The following is a 23401-nucleotide window of genomic DNA, read 5'->3' on the forward strand; positions in this document are numbered from 1 at the left end:
ACACAGTGTTTATACTGGTTAGGGGGCTGCTCACACCCCCCAACTGCAGCTTTAGCACGAGTACCTGTGGCTGCCCTTAGAGGGTTTGGGTTTTCTTTTTTTAAAGGCACCTGTACAATACAGCAACTCTACCCAATCCACCTAAAAAGCATCTCCCCTCAGAGCACAAGTACAGTCGGATCTATTTCTCACGCCCCAGAAAAAACAAAGATGATAGACATCTGGTTGTGGGCAGGAGTTAATCTTCAGACTCGCCCTGAGGCACAGTGTACCATCCCAACACAGCCGCAGCAGACACCAAAACAAAAACAATTCTTATCCACAACAGCATTTTCAATGGGGGCAGGCTCACCACCCCAGCACAGAGCGGGTTTCTGACTTTTAGGCAGGAAGCGGTACACAAGTCACCATTCAATAGCAACGAGTCATCTTCTAGAAACCCTTTACCAAAAAAAAAAAAGGTTCAGATCAGTCATGTGGTAACAAGGACTTGTTTGTTCAAGTGTCAGCATCCACAGGGAGGTGGTTCTGAACTCTTTTTAACAGACACACACAACAGCTGATGACCGCTGAGGTGTCAAAACAAAGCTCTGATTGTAAAATTAAGACAATGAGTGCGCTCTAGGGGAAGGGCAGCCGTGCAGCGTGCCCATGGGTGGAAGGAGAAGTGCTGCTGCAGCCCTTTCCACCCAACACCGCGCAAGGATGCCTGCTGCAGACCTCAGCCAACTCGCTTTTGTTTCTCACATCATTTTCAGAAGTAATTCTCATGATAACAGCACTGTGCAGCTTTATTTAGTCACTCAGTTACAGCAGTATTTCAGCAGACTGGGACAGTCAGATTTTTGAAGTGTAACAGATATTCAGCATGGAACAGTATACTACATATTCCTTTCACAAATGTCTTACAGAGCTGATACAGTACTAGCCATCAACCCAGTAGCAAGCGCACTGGAGTAGAAAAGGATGCAACAAGAAGATAGCTACACTGGAAAGACAACACTTTAGAAAAAGTGAAACATGTAAGGTCTCCCCTCTAGCCCCCAAAGAAAGTGTACAGTTTGGATCTAATTTTACAGTTCTACATCAGTTTCTAGAAACTTAAAAAAAAACAAAACCAAAGATAAAACCACTGGCCAGTACAGTCTTTGGATATTTAGAGGAGGGGGAGAGTCAGTTTCCAGAATGAAGTCAGTCGGTTTCGGCCTCACCAGGGTCTTTGCCTTCTTTGTTCTTTCGAACCTCTTCAATATGCTTGTCCTGAAAGACAACAGCAGGGAAGCAGTTAGCTGCCCCGGCGCAGTGAGGCAGGGCAGGCCCCAGCTTGTTCCCACCCCCCAGCCCGGGTGGGCTACTGAAGCCTTAGAAGAGAAAGGGAGATGCTGCTCTAACTCCATCCATCCCCCCTCCCCCAAGAGGAGGATTTCTGCAGTGTCTTTTGCAGATTTAATCATCTTTCAAGATAAGACCACTACAGAACTCCCAAGGATGTCCATCTATTCACAGCACCCCCCTCGCTTGAATGTTCACTTGGCTTTATTTAGCCTGTTTTCACAGTCTGGAGCACGGATAAACTCTCTCCCTGGGACTCTACACCCACCTTCTCCCTCAAGCGTTCCAGTTTAGCAGCCATTTGTGCCTCACGGTTTTCTTTGTTAGCTTCCATTTTGTGGGTCAGCTTCTCCTCTGCCATTTTGCTGAAGTTGTTGTTTTCTTCAATTGCTTTCTGAAGCACCTCTTTTTCATGCTCCCGCTTCTCAGCTAGCTGCTTCAAGACTTCTGCTTCATGAGACTAGCAAAACAGAGGACGCAGGCTTTGAACATAAAACGGATGAACTACAGAGACAGCCACAGTCGAGTCGCTCACAACTCCCAAGAGAAGAAGATTTTTTTTGCTATTTTACCAGAGCGCAGTGTAACTTCATGATGCAGGACAGAGCTCCCTGGTGCTGCCCCCACCCACATAACCCGTATTTCACCATTGCGAACTACAAGGAAAGTTAAGTTTCTGTCATTACTTGCTAGTGTTGTTAAATGGGATCTTTCTGGAAAAAAAGAACATGGATTTTTATGTTAACATTGATAGATCTTTCCTAGAAGACCCCCACTTCTCAGAATGGTGAATCACTGTGATTCAGGTCTCACAGGAGGCTGCACTTCACTTAAACCTCTTCACAGCCAGGGGCTCCCAGCTACACCTCAACAGCAAGATTCTGCATCGAGTCAGACATTGTATTCACAAACCTTCTTGTTACAGATCCACCATTACATTTTCTAGGAGAAAATGAATCTGTTAGATGTTATCAAGACAAGAAAAAACAGCTTCATGAAAAAGCATGCTCTCTCATCTAGAGATTTTCTCCCATTCAAGATCACTTTGGGAAGAAAGCTACGGCCTTGCAGACTGTAACAAAGGTTCGTAAGAGCCCCAGAGATTCCAAAGTTGAATGAATATTCCATTTACCATAGTACAAACTGCTGATCACTTGTCCCAAGCAGCAGTTTAAAAAAAAAAACCACCCACACAACTCGCACAGACTAGCTGAGCAGAGCTCACTTAGGCTGCTTCAAATTTACCTTACGTCTCTCTTCTGCTGCTTCCAACTTCTTCTGAATCTCTTCCAATGACACATCCTTCTTCTTTGGGGGAGAAAGAGGGAATTCTGGGACTGCTTCTTTTGAGCGGGGACTGAGTATCAGCTCAAACGCCTGCCCAGAGGCACGCTTTTCCAGTTCCTTCACTTGAATATCTAGGAACATGGGAAAAAACCCAAACAAACAGTATTTTAAGCCAGGAACTGGCTTAGGTAACTTGAACAAGAGCCTTCAAAAATTCAATGCCACAAAGCTCACTTAAGGAGACCGAGCTGATAGTTTTGTTTCAAGGAGCAGCAACACCATTCAAAAATGTGGCAGGCAATTTTGTTTGCAATTCTTCCTTGATACTACGTTATCCAGGCACCTGACATTTTATTTTAGCCTTTAATACTCAAGGTCATGAAAACAAGTTTCTTTTTTTCACTTGAAGTACTGATAAAAATAAAATAATTCTCCAACAGCAAGTCTGAGGAAGAGTTTCAAGGTGTTCCCCTACGACCTGACATAGCCAAAACTGAAACCAGTTTTCAAAGAAATATGTGAGCCAGCGTTCTGCCTTCAAACACCTATGAACAGGCACGTCAGCCCTGCACGGTGTCAGTTGTACCAGCACACCAGTTTTGATCACCAAGATGTCTAGATGATAGTCAGTTCTGTTAACGGAGCAGATGGCATGCAGATGAGCTGAAGCCCATCTGCTAACAGCCTAGTCTGAGAGGGCTTTTGGTATGTTTTCACAAGCACCCGGTTTTAACAGCTTCTCCAAAGCAGCCTAGAGATGGGAAAAAAGCATGGTGATGACAGTTTATTTTACTATATTAGATTTTTTAATTATTTGAGGAAATGAAGAGCAAAAAAAAAGACACAAGAGCATTTAGTACATAATACTACATACCAGAAGTAGCCATGACCAAGAAAATATGACTCCAGAAGCCAAGTCTGGGAGAATTTCAATCGGTTGGATTCCTAGATAACAAAGAGACATGCCTTTGAACAGTAAGTATAAGAATTTCATTTCTTCTAACTCCTAATAAAAATTGCTAAGCATCATCAGACCTCCTGAACAAAAGACAGGTAGGTTACTGCAGTCAGTAATTCCAGTCAGTCTGGGGGGCTGAGGCTGATGTACATCGCTAGGAACAAGCGGAAAGGTTCTCTATTATTGGTGTTGCAGGAGCTGCGTGTACAACAGTATAGCCAGGCATTTTCAGTCTGTTTTATGCCACCATAATTAAGATATGCAAACAAAGACTCCCATTTCACCATTAATTCAGCAGCATGCAGCGCTATGGATTTCACTGATATTCCACATAACGGATATAGCTCCCTGAATTAAAATACAGCGCACAAAAGGACAGTACAGCCAGGACTCCTGCTGCTACCAAAGGACCTTAAATGTGCGCATCGAGCTCATTTAAAATTCGATTTTATTTGTGCAGCTGAAGCAGATGCTGCACATCACGACAGATAGGGAGCCCGCCCACCGCCCGGCATCCCTTGTTAAAAAGGCATGTAATAAAGAAAAAAAAGCCATAAAGCGCTCTAAAAACCCCAAAAGAAGGATTTTCATTTTTTTTACACGACGATGAAGCGGGGGCCGGGTGGGGTGCGCGCTCGGACGGGCGGCGCTAGGACCGCGCACCCACCCGGCCCCCAGCGGTACCGCCCCTCCCGCCGCCAACCAATAAGCGCCGAGGCCGTCGCAGGGCCGGGCGCAGGCCCCGCCCCCTCTCCGCACGCGCCTTCCTGACCGCACCGAATTCAAACCGCCGGGGAGGGAGAGAGGGAGCGCGCGCGGGCGCGCGCGGGGGGCTCGAGGGAGGGGCGGGGCCAACGGTAACATCCGGGCACCTGCCGCCCCCCCTCCTCCCGCCGCAGGTGCGGGCCCCCGCCTCTACCCCGGGGTGAAAAGGAGGGGGGGGGTTCACGGGAGAAAGGGTGGACCCTCACCCCACCGCCACCACCCGGGGCTCAACGGCGGGTCCCCGAGCTCGATGGCGTCGGGGCGCGGCCGCCCGGGCGCCGCCCCTTCCCCACTAACAATGGCGGGGTCCTGTCAGGGAGGGGAGGGGGCGCCGCTGCCGCGGGTAGGGCGTCGCCCCTCACAGAGCGTCGCCCCCTCACAGAGGGTCGCCCGTTCCCCGGACAATAGACACCCCTTTCCCCACCGGGATTGGGGAGGGGGGCTAGGGACGACACCCCCCCTCCCATTGTCTCCCCTCCCTTTGTCACCGCGACACCCGAGAAGCGAGCGGTGACGCGACCCCCCACGAGGAGAAGGGACAAAAGCAGCAGGCGTGGGGACCCCCTCCCGAAGCGCCCGCGAACGGCTGCGGAGCCCCCAACAGCCCCCCCTCACCCTGACACCCATCCTCAGACCCCCCTCCGCGGCGGTACCGTCGCCCATCCCCACAGGACCCCCAGACCTCTGTGATCCGTCTCGCTCCCCGCCGCCTTCTCGACACCCCAAGGATCACGGACACCCACCCCAATCCCAGGCGGGCCGCGCCGCTCCTCAGCCCCGCCGCCGCGCACCCACCTGCCCGCGCCGCCGCTCCAGCCCCACACTCCGCTCCCGCCCGCCCCGCCGCGCACAAAAGCGCCAAACAAAGGCACGTGACCCGCCCCGCCCCGCCCCCATTGGCCGAGCGCGGCGGCACGTGCCGCCCGCCGGGGGGCCGGCGGCGAGAGCGAGGCGGGGGGCGCGCGCCCCTTCCCGCCCACCGCCCCGCCGCCCGTTGCATGCCGGGACGCGTAGTCCGCCAGGGGCGGGCGGGGGAGGCGAGGGGCGGCGACCCCCGCGGCCCGGCGGGGCCCGGGCGGAGGGTGCGGGGCTTCGGTGCGACGCCTCTCGTCTCCGCGGGCCGCCCCGGAGCCGTGCGCCCCCCCACGACGCGCTCTGCGCCCGGGCCCGGAGGGCGGTGGGACTCCCTTTGTCTCCCGCCCCGGTGGTGGGGAGGAGCGGGGCCTCGGTGCGGCCTCCTTCGGTCAGGGTCGTCCGGCCCCTCAGGGGTGTTTGGCAGGAACGGAGCTGTGGGTCGGGTGGTCGCCTTGGGGCTGGGCACTGGCCTCAGGGCCACGGTCACCTCATAGCCATGGCCACTTACCTCAGGGCCATGGTCACCTCAGAGCCATGGCCACTTACCTCAGAGCTGTGGTCACCTCAGAGCCATGGTCACCTCATGGCCATGGCCACTTACCTCAGGGCAACGGTCGCCTCAGAGCCACGGTCACCTACCTCAGGGCCCTTGGTCACCTCAGGGCCACAGTCACCTCATGGCCATGGCCACTTACTTTGGGGCCATGGTCGCCTCAGGGCTCTCGATCACCTCAGGACCACGGTCACCTCAGAGCCATGGTCACCTGCCTGAGGGCATGGTCACCTCAGGGCTAGTCAGTTATATCAGGGCCACAATAAGCTCAGGGCTCTTGGGCACCATCAAGATGACCACCATGTTCCTTTGGTCACCTCAGGGCCCCAGCCACCTACCTCAGGGCCCTTGGTCACCTCAGGACCATGGTCACCTCAGGGTCATCACCGCTTACCTTAGGGCCACGGTCACCTTGGGGCCATGGTCACCTGCCTGAGGGCATGGTCACCCTGAGGCCAGTCAGTTATCTCAGGGCCATGATAACCTCAGGGCTCTTGGTCACCATCACCATGTTCCTTTGGTCACCTCATGGTCAGAGCCACCACAGGCCAACCCCAAAGAGCATCTGTGGGTGTGACAATGCGTTGGCCCCGCAGCCCCTGGCAGTGTGTTTTGGGGGACAGCCACATGGCCACCCTCTCCTTTGGGGTGACACCAGCAAGCCAAAGCACATCCAGAAGAGCCATCGTTCATGCAGATTGCGCAGTAATGGGTGTGTAAAGACGATCCGTCCTCGTCCTGGGGCTGCATTGTGAGCAGTTCCCTTCCCAAGATAACGCTATTGCCAAGCGTAGATAAGTGGTTCGCTCGCAAATGTGCTTTAAATGAACTGGCTGCATTTCACATGCTCTCTACGAATGACTTCTGCACCGTTCCTGTGGTAGTTTCCGTGCTACAGTCACCTGAGTTACACCAAGAGTCAACACGCACAAAAGGCAGATGGCTGGAGAACAGCACAAATCTTCTGCTACAACGCAAGCCCAGCCCAGCAGTCTCTGTACCCTAAATTCCAAAGAAAGGACTTTTCTGAGGGGACCCATCCTTGTTGTACACGCTCTTAAAAAAACAAGGATTTTGCACCAAAAAAAAAAAAAAAATCATCCCACCTTGAGGAAGGTTAATATTGTGACAGAAATGCATAAAGCTTTCAAAACAGAGATTATTTTAAACACTTGCCCTGTTTTTTGCTGATCTGACGTCTATTTCCATGGAAACCACATCCAGGCGCTGAGCTGCTAGAATTGGGAGAGGTTTTCTGCCGGAGCGGCTCGCTGGGCATGGGAAGAGCCATTTTCCAGCAGCATGGTAGAACCTTTTTGTGGGATTGAAGGGATTTCAGATTCAAAATGGTTTGCTTGGCCCTTCAGGCTCACGCCTGGTACAATCGCGGGGTTCCTGGCTCAACACCAGCGGTATGTGCGTAGATACCACATACAACACGCGTGTTTTTAAATGAAACATCTTGAGTGCTTGGATTAAATTGCATCAAATGTTGCTGGAAAACAAAGCAGCCAAGAGACTATGCCATCAGCCTGTGTTTTACTTTATCATTTATTAATTATCATCCATGTCGATCAACAGTGTGTTGGATGCTTTAATATTAATGCTTTTTAGTAAAATCAATGAGCTTATCCTGGGATGATCTCAGGATTTCCCAGAGGAAACAAGGCTTCCTGGGCTCAGGGCTTTTTGTCTGGTACCTGTGTGACTGCCTTTAGTCAGCCCTTACCCCCTGGAGAGATGATGATGAAATATCATTTACCGCTTTTGAAGAAGGGATGCAGGCTGAGATAAATCTACGAGTCATGCAGGGTCTGTTCTCAGCGCTTTCCATCTTATTTCCTGGGCTTCTCACAGGGAAAAAAAAAAAAAAAAGAAAGAAAAAAAAAAAAAAGACCTGAATGTAACTTACCTTCCTTCGCAGATTGGCTTTAAAGCCAAAACCATTTTTTTCAGGTAAGAACTCTCCTATGTAAGAGGCAACACAGTTTACTGATGAGAAGCACGGAGCTGGGAACCAGATTCAGGATCTGTTCTCAGCTCTGGCACCTTCCACGCCGTGTCACTTAGGTTGAGCCACCCCTTTGCAACACCTGCCACAACTGGTTTCCATTTAAACCAAAATCTTTGAGTATTATTGTGATACAAAGAGAAACAACAGCTCTTAGCAGCTGGAAAGGCATGGAGACGATCTCATTTTTGGCCTCGTTGCAAGAGTGGGTTTATTTTTGGAATATTTCATAAAACCCATTTGTTTATGTGGCATTTATTTTTGTCTGATCTCAAGGAGAATGGAGTATATGGAAAGCTTTTATTTAATTTGCATTTGATTTGTGTTTATTGACACATTTACTGCGATTCTAAACAGACTCTTCTTTCGACGAGCCTAGCAGCATGTGGCTGTAGTAGTTTCCGTCTACTGGATTCCTTATCACCAACAAAAGCTTTTTGCTGTAATTACAGTTTTTCAAAAAAAAAAAGAGCAAGCAGCAGCACGAGAAATTTCCTCCAATATGTCACTATTTAGCCCCAAAACAGGGTTTGAGAAGGAAGATACCGCTTCAAGCCCAAATCTAACTACAGCAGCCAGATGAATTTGTGCATCTTGAGGAAAATAAAGCACCACAGCAGAACCTGCAGAAGATATTCCCAGAGTAGAATGGGACAAAGGCTTTAAAAATTAGGAGTACGATCTACTCTCGGGGTCAGTGGCTACGACGCATCGGAGCCAGCGATAGCTGCACCCACTTGAAGTTGTTGCCCTCGTGCAGCTCGCAGCCACGGTTGCTGAAGGGGGGCTGGTTCTCAGCACAGACAAAACACGAGGCCCCTCGGCTTGGGATCACCACGCTCTGCTCTCAGTGAGACACATGAGTCTCATCGGGAAGACTCCTTGTACGTGTGAATTTGGGACGTGATGTGATCAGATTTAGCATAAAGATTAAAGCGTCTCCTCTGATGTGCTTATCAAAATATCCCACAAAGAGACTGACATAATTAGGTGACAACTCAGCCCACGGCAGCTCTTTTAACTTGCAAAAATATTTAATCTCCAATAAGAAAATGTGCTTTCTGAGTATTAAATTGCCACCCTTAAGCACTCGTGGTAGATGGACTGACAGCTTATTTGTTAATCAGAGAATGTTTTAAAGCACCTTGGTAAGTAATATTAGCAAGTATTTGGTAACAGTCACTGCATTAGCAAAGTTCATTTTAAAACTAGAAATTCAATGTACTGTTTGACCCGAGTCAATCAGTTTAAGTGATTTAATAAATAACCTGCTAGAGGAGACAGTAATTCAAAAGAAACTTGTTCTCAGAGGTGGAGAGAAGGGCTACAAGATTTCTTTCTATCCATGTTTCTCATTCTTTGTATTAACCTTCAGCAAATCTTTCCCCACGCTGCAGCCTCCCCATCTTCACGCTGGCTGTACTGACATGCTGCTGCCCGACAAAGGCCTCGAAGGAAAATTAGTGGCTGCAAAGGTCTCACTGATCTTCGGATAAAAATACATTTTAATCCAAATGCAGCCAAGGAGTTCATGGAATTGAAGAACAAAACAAGACTTTTAGGGAGTGTCTCCCCCACAACGAAAGCTCTTCCACAGGCAAGAAATGTTTAAGGTAATTGATATTTGTTTACTGGAGGTGTTTAGGCTGATACTATATTTATGCTGAAAAACACCATTAAGAAAATGTTCCCTTCGGAACAAATTTGCACTTGCCAATGTGCTGTTGGAAATGATTTAATTTTTTTCAAATCAGACAGGGTGCCTGGCTTCGATTGCTAATTTGTTTTTTGAGAAATTCACTCGAACTCACTTAATTCCTCCGTAAAACGAGGCAAGTAAAAGCACTCACCACAGATGGTGATTGCGCCTGCAGCAAGAGAGATGAAAATATAAATTAATTGCTTTGATATTGGGGCAATATAACCCTGAAATGTCATACTCACCTCTTCAAATGCAGTCATAGGATTGCATTTGTATTGCATGATATCCAAATACTATGGTGATGAGGGCTGACAAGGCTCTAGAGTAGAAAAATAATGTAAGATTCTAATGAACTAAAGACAAAGGCCCCACAAGCACTCTGCTGCCCTTGGAAAAAAATTCTCCAACACACTGAAACAGTGACAGACCCTAAAGTAATGGCAGTGGCTGTGGTACCCACACACAGGCACCTTCATCCTGGCTGCAACCAGGATGCTGAACGAGGTCTGGTCTTTGTCCTAAATAGTGAGGTCTGCCTTTGATCCAGCCTGGGCAAAGGAACAGCAGAATTCCCTTCCCAGCCTGCTGGTAGATCTTCTGGCATGTTTTTCATTCTTTGTTTCCTAAGAAAATGAGATTTTACATGATCAAACTACTTCTGTATCTCTGAATTCTCTCCCAGCTTCTAGCTTTGTGAGCCAGTCTCTGCCCCTCCGATAAATATGGATAAGAGCTCAGTGACACGAATTCCACAAGTTTCTTGAAAACAGATGGCTGGGGAGAGGCAGGAGTGAGGAAAAGGCTTCAACACAAGCCCAACTATTATTAGAGACCAGAGACTTCACACCAGGGAGAGCTATCACAGACGCTCCCAACAGCGGGTACAATTTCAGAACTGGTTGTTTTCTTCACGGCACCAGCAGATCCTCCAAGACACTAAGGTGCAGTTGTGCTCCCCTGGGAGCTACCTGCCAAACGTAAGGACAGAGCTGCGTGGATGCTGGCTCCCACCTCCGCTACGTCCAGAAACACGCACTGAAAGCTGACCTGGAGGGCTCCTCACACTGCTTCCCCCCCCTCCTTGCTCCCCCAGCTCCGAACCGAGCTGGGAGCCTCGACCCATTTCTCTGCATCCTCCCTGCTTTTCCCTTTCTGCTCCCAAGCGGAGACCACAAATTTGCATTTCCCATATGGAGCACCATGAGCTTTGCTATTCAAGGAAGCCCGTAAACAACTCACTGCTGAGGGTTCAAAAATAACTACGCTGCACAGAGCTGCATCACCCAGCGATAGCGAGTGGCTGGGAGAGAAGCACGAAGAAAGGGTTTATGGGCTTGGTGTTTTTTTTTTTTTTTGCATGTGAGCCAACAGGAGATGCACTAATTAGATTTCAAAAGTGTCAGAGTCAGCCATTTCAGCTGGGATAGAGCAAAGGAGACAGCGTGATTTTGACAACCACATGGAATAGCAATGCATAGCAAAGCCATAAAATATTCAGCAGCCATAGAAAATTCCAGTAAAGACATTTGCTTTGGCTCTTTGAAAACGAAGTGGGGGGAAAGAAAAGCTGGGTATAGCACTAATTATTCCCCAGTTCCTAATTAGTTCCTTGAATTTAAAATATGGATTCAGCTCTACCAGCAGCTCAGCAAGCCTATTGTGCTATTAATACTTCCCTGGCGTGATATAGTTAAAAATACTCCCACCCTTTCAAGACAAAATGTAGCTTGGAAGTGTCACGATGGGAGGAGTTCAGGGATGGAAATCCTCTTAAAGGAATATGACTTCTCCTATGTCAAATAAACAGTACGAATCAGCTTGTAACGGCCCCCAGACTGAGCCTGTTCCCACTAGGAGCAAATCTGAAAATAATGCTCAATGCAGAGCTCTCAGGCCGTTTGCTATCAAAGCTGTTTCACTGTCAAAATTGGTGCGCAGCCAAACGGTAACAGGTTTTACTTATTTTTCAGAGATCTGCTGCCTGGGGAGCGGGTGAGTTTGCAATTCTGAAGTGCATCCAGATCAAAAGGCAGGACTTTGAAGCATCCCCCCGCCCCTCCTTGCATCCAACCCCACGCTCAGGTAACGCAGGATGTCTTGACCTGCCCAGTGCAACAGCCACAGCTCACTTTCTGTGGCAATATCTATAGGTGCTGGTTATGGATGACATGTCAGACACCATGGGCAGAATAAAACATGCCTCTTCCCACAGGATTTGTGAGCCAAGGAAACAAGCCTGGGGATTTTTTTTTTATGGCACCTTTCGACTTGAGTCTGACCAGGAGGTCCAAATTTATGCTTTCACACTTTAGATCCTCTCAGGACAATAAACAGTTCCCCTCCCACCTCCACCGACAATTCTGCATCAAAATGGGTTAATTCCTGCTCCATCCCTCTGTCTCTTCACCCACTGCCTGTAATAGCTCAGCATGGAAACAATACCTGTACTTAACACTTGCTCAGTGCTGTTTGATCCCTTTTCCCCTACTAATTTGAGTTCATAATAGATCAATATATATATTAAAAGAAAAAAGACCAGACACATCCTCTGCAGCTGTGAGAACAGGCAAACAAAGCCAGCCTTTCTGGAGGAAAACCACATTTCTGTCTTTTATGCAATAAACCAGCAAAATGCTGCCCTACGCTAAAATCAATATCCAGAAAGACATTCTTATGTTGTGATTGCCAACCTAAGTGCTTCATTTTAATTAAAAAAACCCAAACACACACAAAAAACCAACCCAGACCTTGCATGATGAACGTCATTAGAGAGCTGCTATCAACACGAGGAGACGAAGGCACCCTGAAGCTGCTGGGTTGGGGTGTTCCGGTGCCACCGTGTCACCCAGGGAGGGGTATTGACAGTCTCAGCACCTCCCTGCACCCCAGTCCGGGGTGAAGACGTAAGCCAAAGGGTTAAAAAAGGATGTGGGGGACATTTGGGGTCCCCACCTCGTGCAGCTCCCTGCTCTCCCCCACCACCGCGCTCAGGTGCAAAGGACAACCCAGCGTCCATGGGGCTGAGCTCAGCCTGTCCTTCCTAAATTGGGGGAAATCTGGATATTAACCAAAAAAACCCCTTCAAATCTATTTCAAGGGCTTTTTCAGGTTAGCCTGGAACTAGAGAGACCTCACACAGCTTCTTCTGTACTCCAGTGCCTCAATTCCCCTTCTCAGTTTCCCCTGTTTATTTGGGAATCATCTCTAGGGTCAGCAAGAGACCACTCCAGCCTGAAATGGGGCTTCTGCTACAGAGTGAAAACTGCCAAAAAACCCAGTTGTGCCCTCAAAATACCCTCGATGCTGCTGGCTGAGAGAACAGGAGCCCTCTTGGTCCATGGTATTGCATTTCGAAGGCCAGAGAACTCCGGCAAGCATTGCGCCTGCAGGCCAGCCCCGCAGCATTGCGCCTCGAAGCCAGCAAGCACGTGCCCTGCGCTGGATCCCAGCCCTGGTAACCCAGCGTGGGAGGACCTGGTGCTTGGGAAGATGACAAAGTTGAGCTGAATCCCTCGTGACTGCGAGCATCCGGGGTTTTCAGCTCAAGGCAGCCTGGAAGCCGATGCATTAGATGATAACAAATCGCATTGGAGATTAAGAACCTCGATTTTTTTTCAGAACTTCACCCAGAGAAAAGTTTCGATTTGTCAGTAGAAAAATCAACGTAAAAACAAGCATATACTCACCGATCAAAGGAATCTAAGGAACTCTGCTCAAGAGGGTGCTGCCCGGGTTTGGGTTAGGAGCAGGGTCAGCCCTGTGCCTGCATCCACGCTGGTCTTCGGGGCTGGTATCGCAGCCCACGGCTGGGCACCGAGCTCCTCTACCAGAGCTCGTCCGGTTCTCACAGCACGCACTGGGCTCAGCTTGCAGGGCCGTGGACCTTTATAAGCTGTTGTGAATCCAGGCCTTACTATTTTCCATAAAAATACAAGAAAATTACAAGAAAAAGGAAAAAAAAAAAAACAACACGACAGTAAGTGTTACGGTAATTACAAGGAGGTTTTAACACATGTCTCAATTTGCATTAATTAAATCAACAGGGAAGCTTCAATTGAGTAAATGAGTTTTTTTGTAAGCGGCAGAGAATGCTGCAGCAGGCTGGAGCTGGTAACTCCAGTTTGCTGCATGGATGTGCAGCGGGATGGGGAGGGATCTGCTGGCTGGAAGGGGCTTCCCAGGAGGGAGGCAGCCACAGGCAGGACGAGCTGGGGGTGGGGAGGATGAGAAGACGACTCTCAGCTCTAATATACGAAAAGCTCCAAGCCGGGTCTGTGCTGACACTGTCGGATTTCAGCCCCGAGTCTGGAGAGGGGAAAGCTTTGAAGCCGAAGCCGGTCGGAGAGCGGAGGTTGCTCTGCGGAGATAAGCCGTGGGTAAGAGGAATGTGTCCATTCATACCCCAGCCATGCTGCAAGCACAGCTGTGAGGGGAATATAAATGGGCAGCGTGGTGGGTTTTTTTATTTTTAAAGCCACCAGTTTGAATATTAAAGCAGATCAGACACATTGAAATGCTTGGCTGGAAGTGAACTCTTCCCAATGCACAACCCTCCAGGGCAGGGGATGGCCGGGCTGCCAACCCCCTCAACCTAACGGGGTCGGTGTTTCCTTCCCGCATCCCTGAAAAGCAAAATCCCTCTGTGGATAAAACACGGGGGATTTATGGATATAAACCCCAGCTAGTTCACATTCAGCCCCAAACCTCTGCGTTGTAAGGACACAGCAACCAAGAGCTGGTGGCAGTGGGCTGCTGTGGCAGATCGCATACCAGGCTAATCCCTAAATCCTGCTTTTTGCCAGAAAACCTTCCAGTGTGGCACAGGCAAGACTGGAGCAGCCCAGGCCACCCCAAAGGCTCTCCCCTCTTGTCGCTGGCCTGGGCAGGTGGCAGGGAACGATGCCCTGTCCCTGCCTGTGGCTGGCCTGGGAAATTCTGCCTCCAGCAGAGCTGTCCCAGCCCCTTCTGACCTCTGAGGCCCTGTGAAGCAATCCAAGCGAGCTGTGATGGGGGGAAAACACCTTCCTCGCATGCTACACTGGGGATTTGTGCCACATCTTTTGTGCACGCTGCCTCCGGCCTCAAGGCTGGAGCATGTAATGGGGATCTGGAGGAAAGCGCTGCTTGCAAGGGGAGCCTGACTGCAGAGATGGCTCCGGGCTGGATTTTAAAGCAGATGCATCGAGTCAGTGAAGTAGGAAAATGCTCAGAGAGGGCTCCTGCAGCACTACATCCCACAGAGAGCAGAAAGGGGCGGATGGAGCGGAGGAAAGAGGGTGTCTGCCCTGCCCAAGTGACCCCTGGGCTTTTTTGAACTCTCCTCTTTCTTTTGGAGGGTTCAGAAAATTGGGAATGTGGTCGCGGGTGCAGAGGCCAGCTCTGGAGCGGGGACCAAAGGGATGCAGGGCCAGGCAGAAGGACCTCCGCCCACTTCCCCGTTCCCCCAGCCCCACGGGCACTGGCGGTGGGAATAAGCGGCTTTCTGTGAACCGAAGGGTTAATGAATGTCACAGTCACCCTCTGAGCACAAGTCGGTTTCTGCCACCCCCTTCCCCGAAAGCCTTTACATAAGAGTCTTGCAGAATTTATAGCCTGCCTCAGCTGTGCCGGGCTGGAGCCATGGCCGAGCTGCTCCCCTGTAGCTGCCAGCGCAGATTGCTGGCCGTGCTAATTCGGGGAGGAAAATGGGATTTGATTTCTGCACCAGTCACTGTCTCTCACTGTTAAAACCTGACGGGCTCTGTCCGCCCCCCCCGGCTCCCCCACACGATCCATTGCATACATCGACCTTGAATGTCCCCCACCCACCCTCAGCATCTCAGCAGAGCGGTCCTGAGGCTCCCTGCGTTGTCACACCCCAGCCTGCTCCTAAGGCTAGAAATGGTGTTTTAGGTGTAAAACAATTTAAAAAAGAAAAATCTGGAAGCCTCAAAAGCACCAGGGCCTTGTGGTGCTGTTCACATCAGTCCTTTGTGTCACTGGAGAGCAGAGGAGATGTTGAAAGATGTCCCCTGCTTCTGCGCAGCACTGTGCCTTCCCCCCGAGGCCATCCCGCAGCATCCTCAGCCCTAGGACTTGCCCTTGATTAAGAGGGGCCAGGGGGCCACCAGCGAGGCGAGGACGTGGCCGTCACGGTGACACAAACAACTCGAGCACCGGCAGAGATGCTGTTTTTCCCTTCCCCTTTTTTCCCCTGGGAGAAGGGCATTGCTGGCACCCGTGTCACCCGCTGTCACTGGGTAAGGAATAGCAGGTGCCACCCAAAGGCCCCTCTCCTCCAGCTCAGCACCCCAGTAAATCCTGCCTCCGCGCGGCCCCGGGTGCTGTCATCTGCAGCAGCTTCTCTCTGCGATGGTAGGAGGTGAAGCAAAGCCAGGGCCGCCACTGCCGTCCCCTCGCAAGATTGTGGAGGTGGGGACAATGCAAAAGCAGCTCCTGTGCCAGGAGCCCGGATGTCCCCAGCAGCTGCCGAGGCGCCGTGTCCAGGGTCACCTGCCGCCTCTCCCGCCGCAGCGCTGAGGGCCCTGGTGAGGGTCTCCGGTGGGGTAAATCCACGCAGCTCCGCTTGGCTTCAGCCCTGCTTCGGGATGGCTGAGGATCAGACCCCCCCTTAAAACGCACCCTTGCTCTAACATCTCTGGGGTTTACCCAGGAATGTGCCGGAGGTAATTCCGAAGCGCCTTATTCCCACGGCCAGCATGTGCCTGTTTGCAGCAGCGTCGCTCTTCACGCTACAAAACCAGGTTGGGCTCTTTTCCTTCCATCCCTGGGCAGATCTCAGTCCCCATTTCACATCCCTGTGCTGTTGGGGTGCTCAGAGATAATCCCAGCCAGGCCCTTGTCTAAAACCATCCTCTTTCTTCTTCCCCCAAATTTTAGGTGTGGAAGCAGCAATCTGGCCAGCTTTCCAGGATGACAATAAGATTGTCGTTACCTTTGTGCTTGGAGCCCCGATGCCACTGGTTCTTCTGGCCGTGGTTGAACTGCCCCCAACCCACTGCAAACGACCCCGCTGCCTCCTCCTGCCAGATGTGCCACAGCTGCAGCAGATCCAGCCAGGCCCAGCGAGGGATCGATGCCCACCTACCCCCTGCGTGCAAGCGGGGTGTCACCTCGGGCTCAAGTGACAGCCAACTCCATCTTTGTCCCCGGGGATTTTATTCGCTTGGCTCTGCAGCCCTCACTGCAGGGAGGGCTCTCCTGGCACGCTCCCCCAGCACCCCGGCCACCAGATGTCCTACGAGCATGGTCCCCAGGTTCTGCTCTCCCCATGGATCCTCCTGCCCTTGTTGGCTCCTGCACGGCTCATTCTGGACAAGAAGCAGCCGCTTTCCTGGTACCCAGCTCCCACCAGCGACCTCGGAGCAGGCTACAGGTTGGAACGGCAGAATGGTGCTTCTGGAATAACCGAGTCTCCGATGCCTTCGAGGAGGTTGTCCCACTGATCGAAATCCTCTTCCAGGTCTGCACGGGGCAGAGATGGTGATGGGGTTACTACAGAAATAATCAGCCCAGCTCCAGGTGTAAAGGAGAAGCAGCCACCAGACCCCTTTGCTTTGTGCAGCGGGATGGGAAGCACCAAACCCAAGCCCAGGGAGGCAGCGGCCGCCCCGCAGCCCCCTGCAAGCGCGGGAGCTCCCGTGCCCTCCCGAGCCCCTGGCCAACGCGCCCTCCACCCCACGCCGTACGGAGATGCCTTTGCAGGAAGGCCAGAGCAGCCCTGCTGGTGATGTCCAGACCCTTGTAGGGGTCGAGGGTCCCCCTCGCGCTGAAGATGCGGTTGATAAGCTTCCCGGTGAGAAAGGCAAAGTCGGTCTGGCTCTGGTGCACGGATCCCCTGGGACAAGGAAGGGATCTGCTTCAGTGGGAGCTGGGGAGAGATCCTCCTGCTGGGACACAGCTCGTAGGTGCTCCCAGGAACAGGGAACTGGTGGGTGGCTTCCCCCAGCCCCTGACTCACAGGATGGTTATAATCTTCGTCTGGCTGTTTCTGGAGCTCAACCTCTTCATTTTGGCAACACTTTCTGGCGTCTGGAACTTCTCGGTGTTGATGAAGAGCACGGGCTTGGGCACCTCTGGGTACAGTGAGTTCTCCAGGGGGAACATCCAGGCATCGAGAGCCACTGCACAACTGCAGCAGGACAGACACCGGCGCTGCTTCCCACACCACGGCTTCCCTTCCCACCGGGATGAGCCACGTGGCCCCAGAGCTTCCCCCGCTGCAGCTTACCTGAAACCGGGCTCTTTCACCAAGGCCAGCACTGCTGTCACCCCGCCGAAGGAATGGCCCATGACGGCGACTTTGGTCAGGTCAACGCTGTCCTGCAAAAAGGAGAAGGCTGAGGAGCCTGTGTTCAAAACTCGCTGCAGAAGGTCCCTAATTAGGGAAGAAAAAGCCAAGAAAAGAAGATCAGCAAAGCCCCACTGCTCTGCCCTCTGCAAGGGTCATTGTGTCCTGTTTTGACCACTGGTGCAACGGGATCTGGCTTCCCCGGCATGCACGGCGGAGAAAAAGGAGAAGAGAAGCACCAAGAAGCTGAGATGTAGAAGAATGCACCGGGGAGAAAAAAAAGATACACAGAGGAGAGTAAGGAGAAGAGAGGCACCAAGAAGCCAAAACATGGAAAGCTGTGGCTCTGCACAGACCCTGCTTGTCCCTGGAGGAAGAGTCTCATGCAACAAGGACTGATCCTGCCAGCAAAGGGCACCCGGACCCCCCCATCAGCCAAACGATCCTCTTGGCTGGTTCTTCCGCACAGGCAGACCCAGATACCTTCAGCACGGAGAGATCAAAGTCCTGGTGAAGGACGTTCGGGACAGATTTACCACTGCTGATGTCCTTGAAGAGCTGGAGCGCTCGAACGCATTCCTCCGCTCTCTGATGAACCTGGGAGGGAGAGTTGCCCCTTCCCTGGTTAATCCAGCTCCTCCACCCCACAAATCTGGGGCCAGATCCTCCCCCCAACATCCACCCACACTCGTCCCTCCAAAACCGCAGCGCTTAGACCCGACGGGGCTTTCCCTGAATTACGGCAAACAAAAAAGGAGTGAGAGGCTGCACCGCAGTGGCTCCTGCAGGGATGCAGTGAATTTATTGGAATGGTTTCTTTTTTTGTTTGTTTTTAATTCGGTTTATCTGATAGCACAGACAGCTGGAGATGAGCAAAAGACCTCTGCTCCGGGGAGGAGGCAGCGGGGTGTGCAGAGGAGGGAGAACCTGGTTTCCTCGCCAGCTGACCCCCGGCCAAGCCTGCCGGAGCCATCCGCCGGTGCAAACACCCGCGGGGAGCCCAGAACCCTCGTCCCACCCCAGCTGCCGGGAGCAAACCTGGACATCACCCTGAAACCCAGCCCGGGGGCTCCATCCAGGAGCAGCTCAAAAGCCCAAACCGCCGATTCAGGGGGAGGAAGCCCTGACCTGGAGCCACTTTTGGACTACGTCCTCTGCTCCCCTGAGGACACAAATGCTGCTGGCCGTGCACATTTAAAGACCTTTCCCCGAGGCGACAAGTGACAAAAAACTCAGATGAAAACCTCTCTCTGCTCCTCCCTGCTCCCTCCAACACAGAAGATGCCGTAACTGAGGCTGACCTGGCAACCATTTCCCTCTATTTATAATTTATTTGTCATTCATCCTCAACATTTATGCTCACGGGTTCATCTTTGTAGGAAAATTGTTTCCCTTGTTTGTGCAGTGTGCCATGAGACAGAGCATACACAAAAATAAGAGGCTGGGAGGTGATTTAAGACTGCCAAAAGCACCTCCAACCACTACGTTTCCTAGAGAGCTTTTCTATGACAAATCTTGACTCGATGTTGTCCTTTTAAACGAGGCAGAAACAAGCAGGGGGGAACCAGGCTCAGCAGGAAAGCTTGCTCCCCAGCAAGCAGCTGTCTGGGATAATCCCGGGGAGACAAAAATCAAAGCATGAACAAACCCAGCAGCCGGTCCGGAGCCCTGCCAGCCCGCGGCGCTGGGCTGGGCAGAAAGCCCGTTTGTCCCCGGGGTGCGGGTGACATTAAGCATGGGGGGACATGGCAAAGCCCAGCCCAGCTCCTGCTGGGTATCAGCTGGAGCTGGACAGAGGGAACCTCATGAAACAGAGATAAACAGGTTGAACAGATTTTTCTCCACTTGCAAGGAAAAAGCTCAGCGCCAGCATTATGGCAGTACGTGTTTGGGAGGGGGAGGAGATGAAGACCCCAGGGATGGGGGGCCAGCTCGGCTTGCACGAGGGATTTCACGCCTCCCGGGTTGCCCACCCTTAATCCCCTGCTCTGGTACCTGTTTGTTTCGGAAATAAAACTCCTTCTGCCCTTGGGGCACCCGTTGGTAGGGGATCCACTCCTCTCTCCCAGCCTCCGCTGGGCAGAAATAAGTCACGGAGGCAGAATGGTCCCTGCAGAGGGAGGAGGGCAGGGAACCATGTCGCAGAGGTACCGGCAGCTCCCCGGGGCGCGATGCCCTGCCAGCCCCTGTCACAGCTGCCAAATTCGGTGGGTCCCGGGGCACCCACCTGTGCTCCAGCGCCGCCACCACGAAGCCCCAGGACGCCAGCTCCGAGCAGACCGAGGAGTACAGGCTCCTGCAAGGGAGCCAGGGAAGGGGAGCGGGGTCAGGGCAGTGCTGCCAACACAAGGCAGCTCTGAGCGGGGCCATGGGGGGCCCGGGACACCCACGTCCCCATCCCAGCTCTGGCCTTGAGCAGGGGCTCAGCACCCCCAGCCCCGCTCAGGGCTCATCCTACCGAAAGGCTCCCAGGCCGTGGGAGAAGATGATCAGTGGGTACCCGCTGCTGCAGGGCTTGAACGGCCCCTTCCAGCTCACCGGCACTCTGCAGGAGCCTGCGGGGAAGAGAAACCCCCCCAGGAAAAGGGGGGACACGGGCAGTGGGGTGCTGCTGCCACGGCAGGTCCCTGCTCAGCTCCATCTCTGCCTGTAGCACCCACCCAGCTGCCCCAAGCACAGGGCTTGGTGGCCTTGAACCCCGCTAAGGGAGTGGGTCCCTGAGGACTGGGGGGAGCACCCAGGATGGGGGATGTGGTGCCTGCCACCCCCTCACCGATGGCGACGCTGAGCAGGGGTGCGCACCAGCGGCGGCTGAGGAGGGCGAAGTCGGCCAGCCCGCCGCAGTACTCATAGCGCGGGATCCAGAGCGGCCGCTCAGCCCCTGCCCGGGGCAGGCAGGGGTAGAAGAGCCGAAGGAAGAGCCCCTGGGGGAGAAAGGGGACAGGGGGGACACTTTGGGGACAGCACAGAGCAGCGGCGGCCATGTCCTCGGTGAGCTCAGCTCTTGCAAAACCCAGCTGGCTGCAGCCACCCTGCTGTGTGGGGAAGCCTGTCCCTGTCCCCATCCCTGTCCCTGTCCCGTACCTGCCGCGTGTGGCCCACCATGACATCCGCGCAGCCCACGGGGTGAGGTCCCTTCCCCTGGGGCAGCGCCAGCGACTGCGTCCCCCCCATGCTGCTGCGGCCGAGCCTGCGGCAGAGGCACAGGGTCAGCATCCGTCCCCTGCCTGGGGGACCCCGACTCGGTCCCTCCTCCTTCCCCCACCCCTCTCCCATTGCCCAGACCTTGGGCATCCCCCCAGCACAGAAAAAGCACCCGAGGTTCCCAATTCCCCCCCCCAAAAAGGCCCTCGGGGCTGCTCAGGGATGAAACCCCGGAGTTTCTCTCCCGGGATGGTGGGGCTGAATGGCTGGTCGGTGCCTGACGGGGCAGGGGGGGCTCAGCAGAACCTGCCCCATGGCCCCCCTGCTGTGGGGCATCCCTGTCCCCCCCTCCATGGGGATGCTGAGGGTTGGGGGGAGGCAGCACAGGCAGACACCACAGAGCTGGGGTGGTACGGGGAGGTGCGAGCGAGGGGTCAGTGCAGGGGTGACCCCGAGCACCCTCGGGAGTCACAGAGGACACGGGGGGGACAGAGTCCTGCACCCTCCCAGTGCAGAACTACAGCTCCCAGCAGCCCCCGGGACTGGAGAACCACAACTCCCAGCATGGCCCTGGCCTGGGACTGCACCTCCCAGTATGCACTGGGTCCCCGGACTACACCTCCCAGTATCCCCAGCTGAACTACAGATCCCAGTGCTTCCCAGTGCCCGTCTCCCAGAGCCCTCTCCGCAGCCCCCAGTGCTCTCCCCAGCGCTCCCAGTTACCATCCTAGTTCCCAGTGCTCCCCCCAGCTCCCAGTGCCCTCAGTTACCCCCACAGCTCCCAGTGCTCCCCAAGAGCTCCCAGTGCCACCCCCCCACCAGCTCCCCCTGCGGCTCCCAGTGCTCCTCCCAAGGCCGCAGGGCTCCCCCCGGTCCCAGTTTCCCTCCGTGCCCCCAGCTCCCAGCACCCAGTCTCGCCCAGTCCCTCCCTCCCTCCCCAGTCCCCCCCGACCTCCCCCCCCGACCTCACCAGTGCACCGGGTCAGAGCTCCCAGCACGCACCAGTGTACCTTGCCCTACAGTTCCCAGTGCCACCCGTGCACATGGACTACAGCTCCCAGTAACCACCAGTACAGGACACAACTCCCAGTGCCCCCAATGCAAGATGCAACTCCCAGTGTCCCCAGTGCAACATCACAGCTCCCAGTGCCACCAGTGCGACATCACAGCTCCCAGTGCCACCAATGCAAGATGCAACTCCCAGTGTCCCCAGTGCAATATCACAGCTCCCAGTGCCACCAGTGCGACATCACAGCTCCCAGTGCCACCAATGCAAGATGCAGCTCCCAGTGCCCCCAGTGCAAAACCACAGCTCCCAGTGCCCCCTAGCACAGAGCACAACCCCAGTCCCTCCATGGCAGTCGCAGTCCCTCTATGGGGGGCTGTGGGGGGGTGTCCACCCTGACCCCGGGGCTGCCCTGTCCCTGTCTGCGCCCCAGCTGGGTTCCTGCCCCCCGGGGCTGGGGACTGTCCCCATGACCCCCCCCAGAGCCCCAGGGGTGCCCCGGGGCTCCCGCTGCTGGTCCCCACGTTCCCTGTCCTTCGGTTAATCCGCTTTCTGCAGCTAAAGCGGCCGGGGCCCGCGGTAATCCCCTCCACGGCCAGGGATTAACTCCCCACGGGGCTGAGCCGGCCGGGCCCGGCAAATAAATATCCAAAGATTTAGTAAAAAACGGCCCTACCAAGCTGCCGCACACACACAGCCCCACGCCGGGCTCCCCAGCGTGGTCCCCTGGGGAAACTGAGGCACGGGCTGGGCACCGAATGGGACCCCGGGGCTGTGTGTGTGTGTGTGTCCCCTGAGTCCCACCTGGCTGCTGGGGCAAGGAGAGGGGGACCCCAACCCATTCCCAACCAGTACATCCCCCCCCGCCCCGGGGGTGCCCAGTTGGGGCTGGTGGCACCCTGCGCCATGCCGAGCACCCATCCTGCCCAGAGGCCGGTCCACCTGCAGGCTGAGGCCGGCCGGGTTGTTACACCCATGGACGGGATCCAGCGCCTGGTCGCGTCCTGGCTTGCCCGGCTGGTGGGGCAGGGCGGAGGGCGGCTGGCACGGCCGGGAATACCGGGGCAGGGTGGGAGAGGCGAGCCCCGACCTGCCTGTGCTGCCCGTTCCAGCCCACGCCTGGCTCCCCATGGTGGGGTTCAGCCCCCCCAGCACCCCCACAAAGCTGCCCCCAGAGAGGGGGTCCTGGACGGAGATGGTGGGGGCTGCTCAAGGCTGCTCGGGGCCATCCCTCTCTCACCTCTGACCGAGTGCTGAGGGGTTCCCTGAAGGGTTCCCTGGGGACCCGGTTCTGTGGGTGCCGCGGGGGGAGCACTGGGGGGCTGGTTGGCTTTGCTGCTGCCCACGTTGCCCCCATGCCGGGCTCACGGGGCCTTTACGGGGCTTTCTTGGGAGGGATTAACTCAGCCCACGCTCCCGCTCGGCTCCTGTTCCAGCCACGCCATCGAGAGTTCTCACAGCTGAGCGCTGTGGATGGTGGATTTGGGGGGGTCAGGCC

The 23401-nt window shown here is 54.1% G+C and overlaps 2 protein-coding genes across 6 annotated transcripts; both read right to left on the bottom strand.

Moving 5' to 3' along the window:
* Window positions 1–764: 764 nt before the first annotated feature.
* On the bottom strand, window positions 765–5200 carry STMN1 (stathmin 1). Its single transcript, XM_074807331.1, has 5 exons — window positions 5138–5200; window positions 3494–3564; window positions 2578–2750; window positions 1601–1792; window positions 765–1260 (listed from the first exon to the last, which is right to left on the bottom strand). The coding sequence occupies exons 2-5, from the start codon at window positions 3504–3506 to the stop codon at window positions 1192–1194; spliced, it is 447 nt and encodes a 148-aa protein (XP_074663432.1). The 5' UTR covers window positions 3507–3564; window positions 5138–5200; the 3' UTR covers window positions 765–1191.
* Window positions 5201–16604: 11404 nt separating this feature from the next.
* PAFAH2 (platelet activating factor acetylhydrolase 2) lies at window positions 16605–21911 on the bottom strand. Of its 5 annotated transcripts, none has more exons than XM_074807193.1 (11): window positions 21868–21911; window positions 20838–20943; window positions 20527–20677; window positions 20212–20308; window positions 19981–20049; window positions 19749–19863; window positions 18237–18350; window positions 17694–17785; window positions 17424–17538; window positions 17203–17300; window positions 16605–16927 (listed from the first exon to the last, which is right to left on the bottom strand). In XM_074807193.1, the coding sequence occupies exons 2-11, from the start codon at window positions 20925–20927 to the stop codon at window positions 16621–16623; spliced, it is 1248 nt and encodes a 415-aa protein (XP_074663294.1). In that variant the 5' UTR covers window positions 20928–20943; window positions 21868–21911; the 3' UTR covers window positions 16605–16620. The 5 variants fall into 5 exon arrangements, with proteins under 5 accessions (XP_074663294.1, XP_074663293.1, XP_074663296.1 ...); XM_074807192.1 differs by having other exon boundaries at window positions 17152–17300; XM_074807195.1 differs by having other exon boundaries at window positions 17424–17594.
* Window positions 21912–23401: the final 1490 nt, after the last annotated feature.

The sequence above is a fragment of the Strix aluco genome, chromosome 26, assembly GCF_031877795.1.
Source record: "Strix aluco isolate bStrAlu1 chromosome 26, bStrAlu1.hap1, whole genome shotgun sequence".
Classification (NCBI taxonomy): Eukaryota; Metazoa; Chordata; class Aves; order Strigiformes; family Strigidae; genus Strix; species Strix aluco.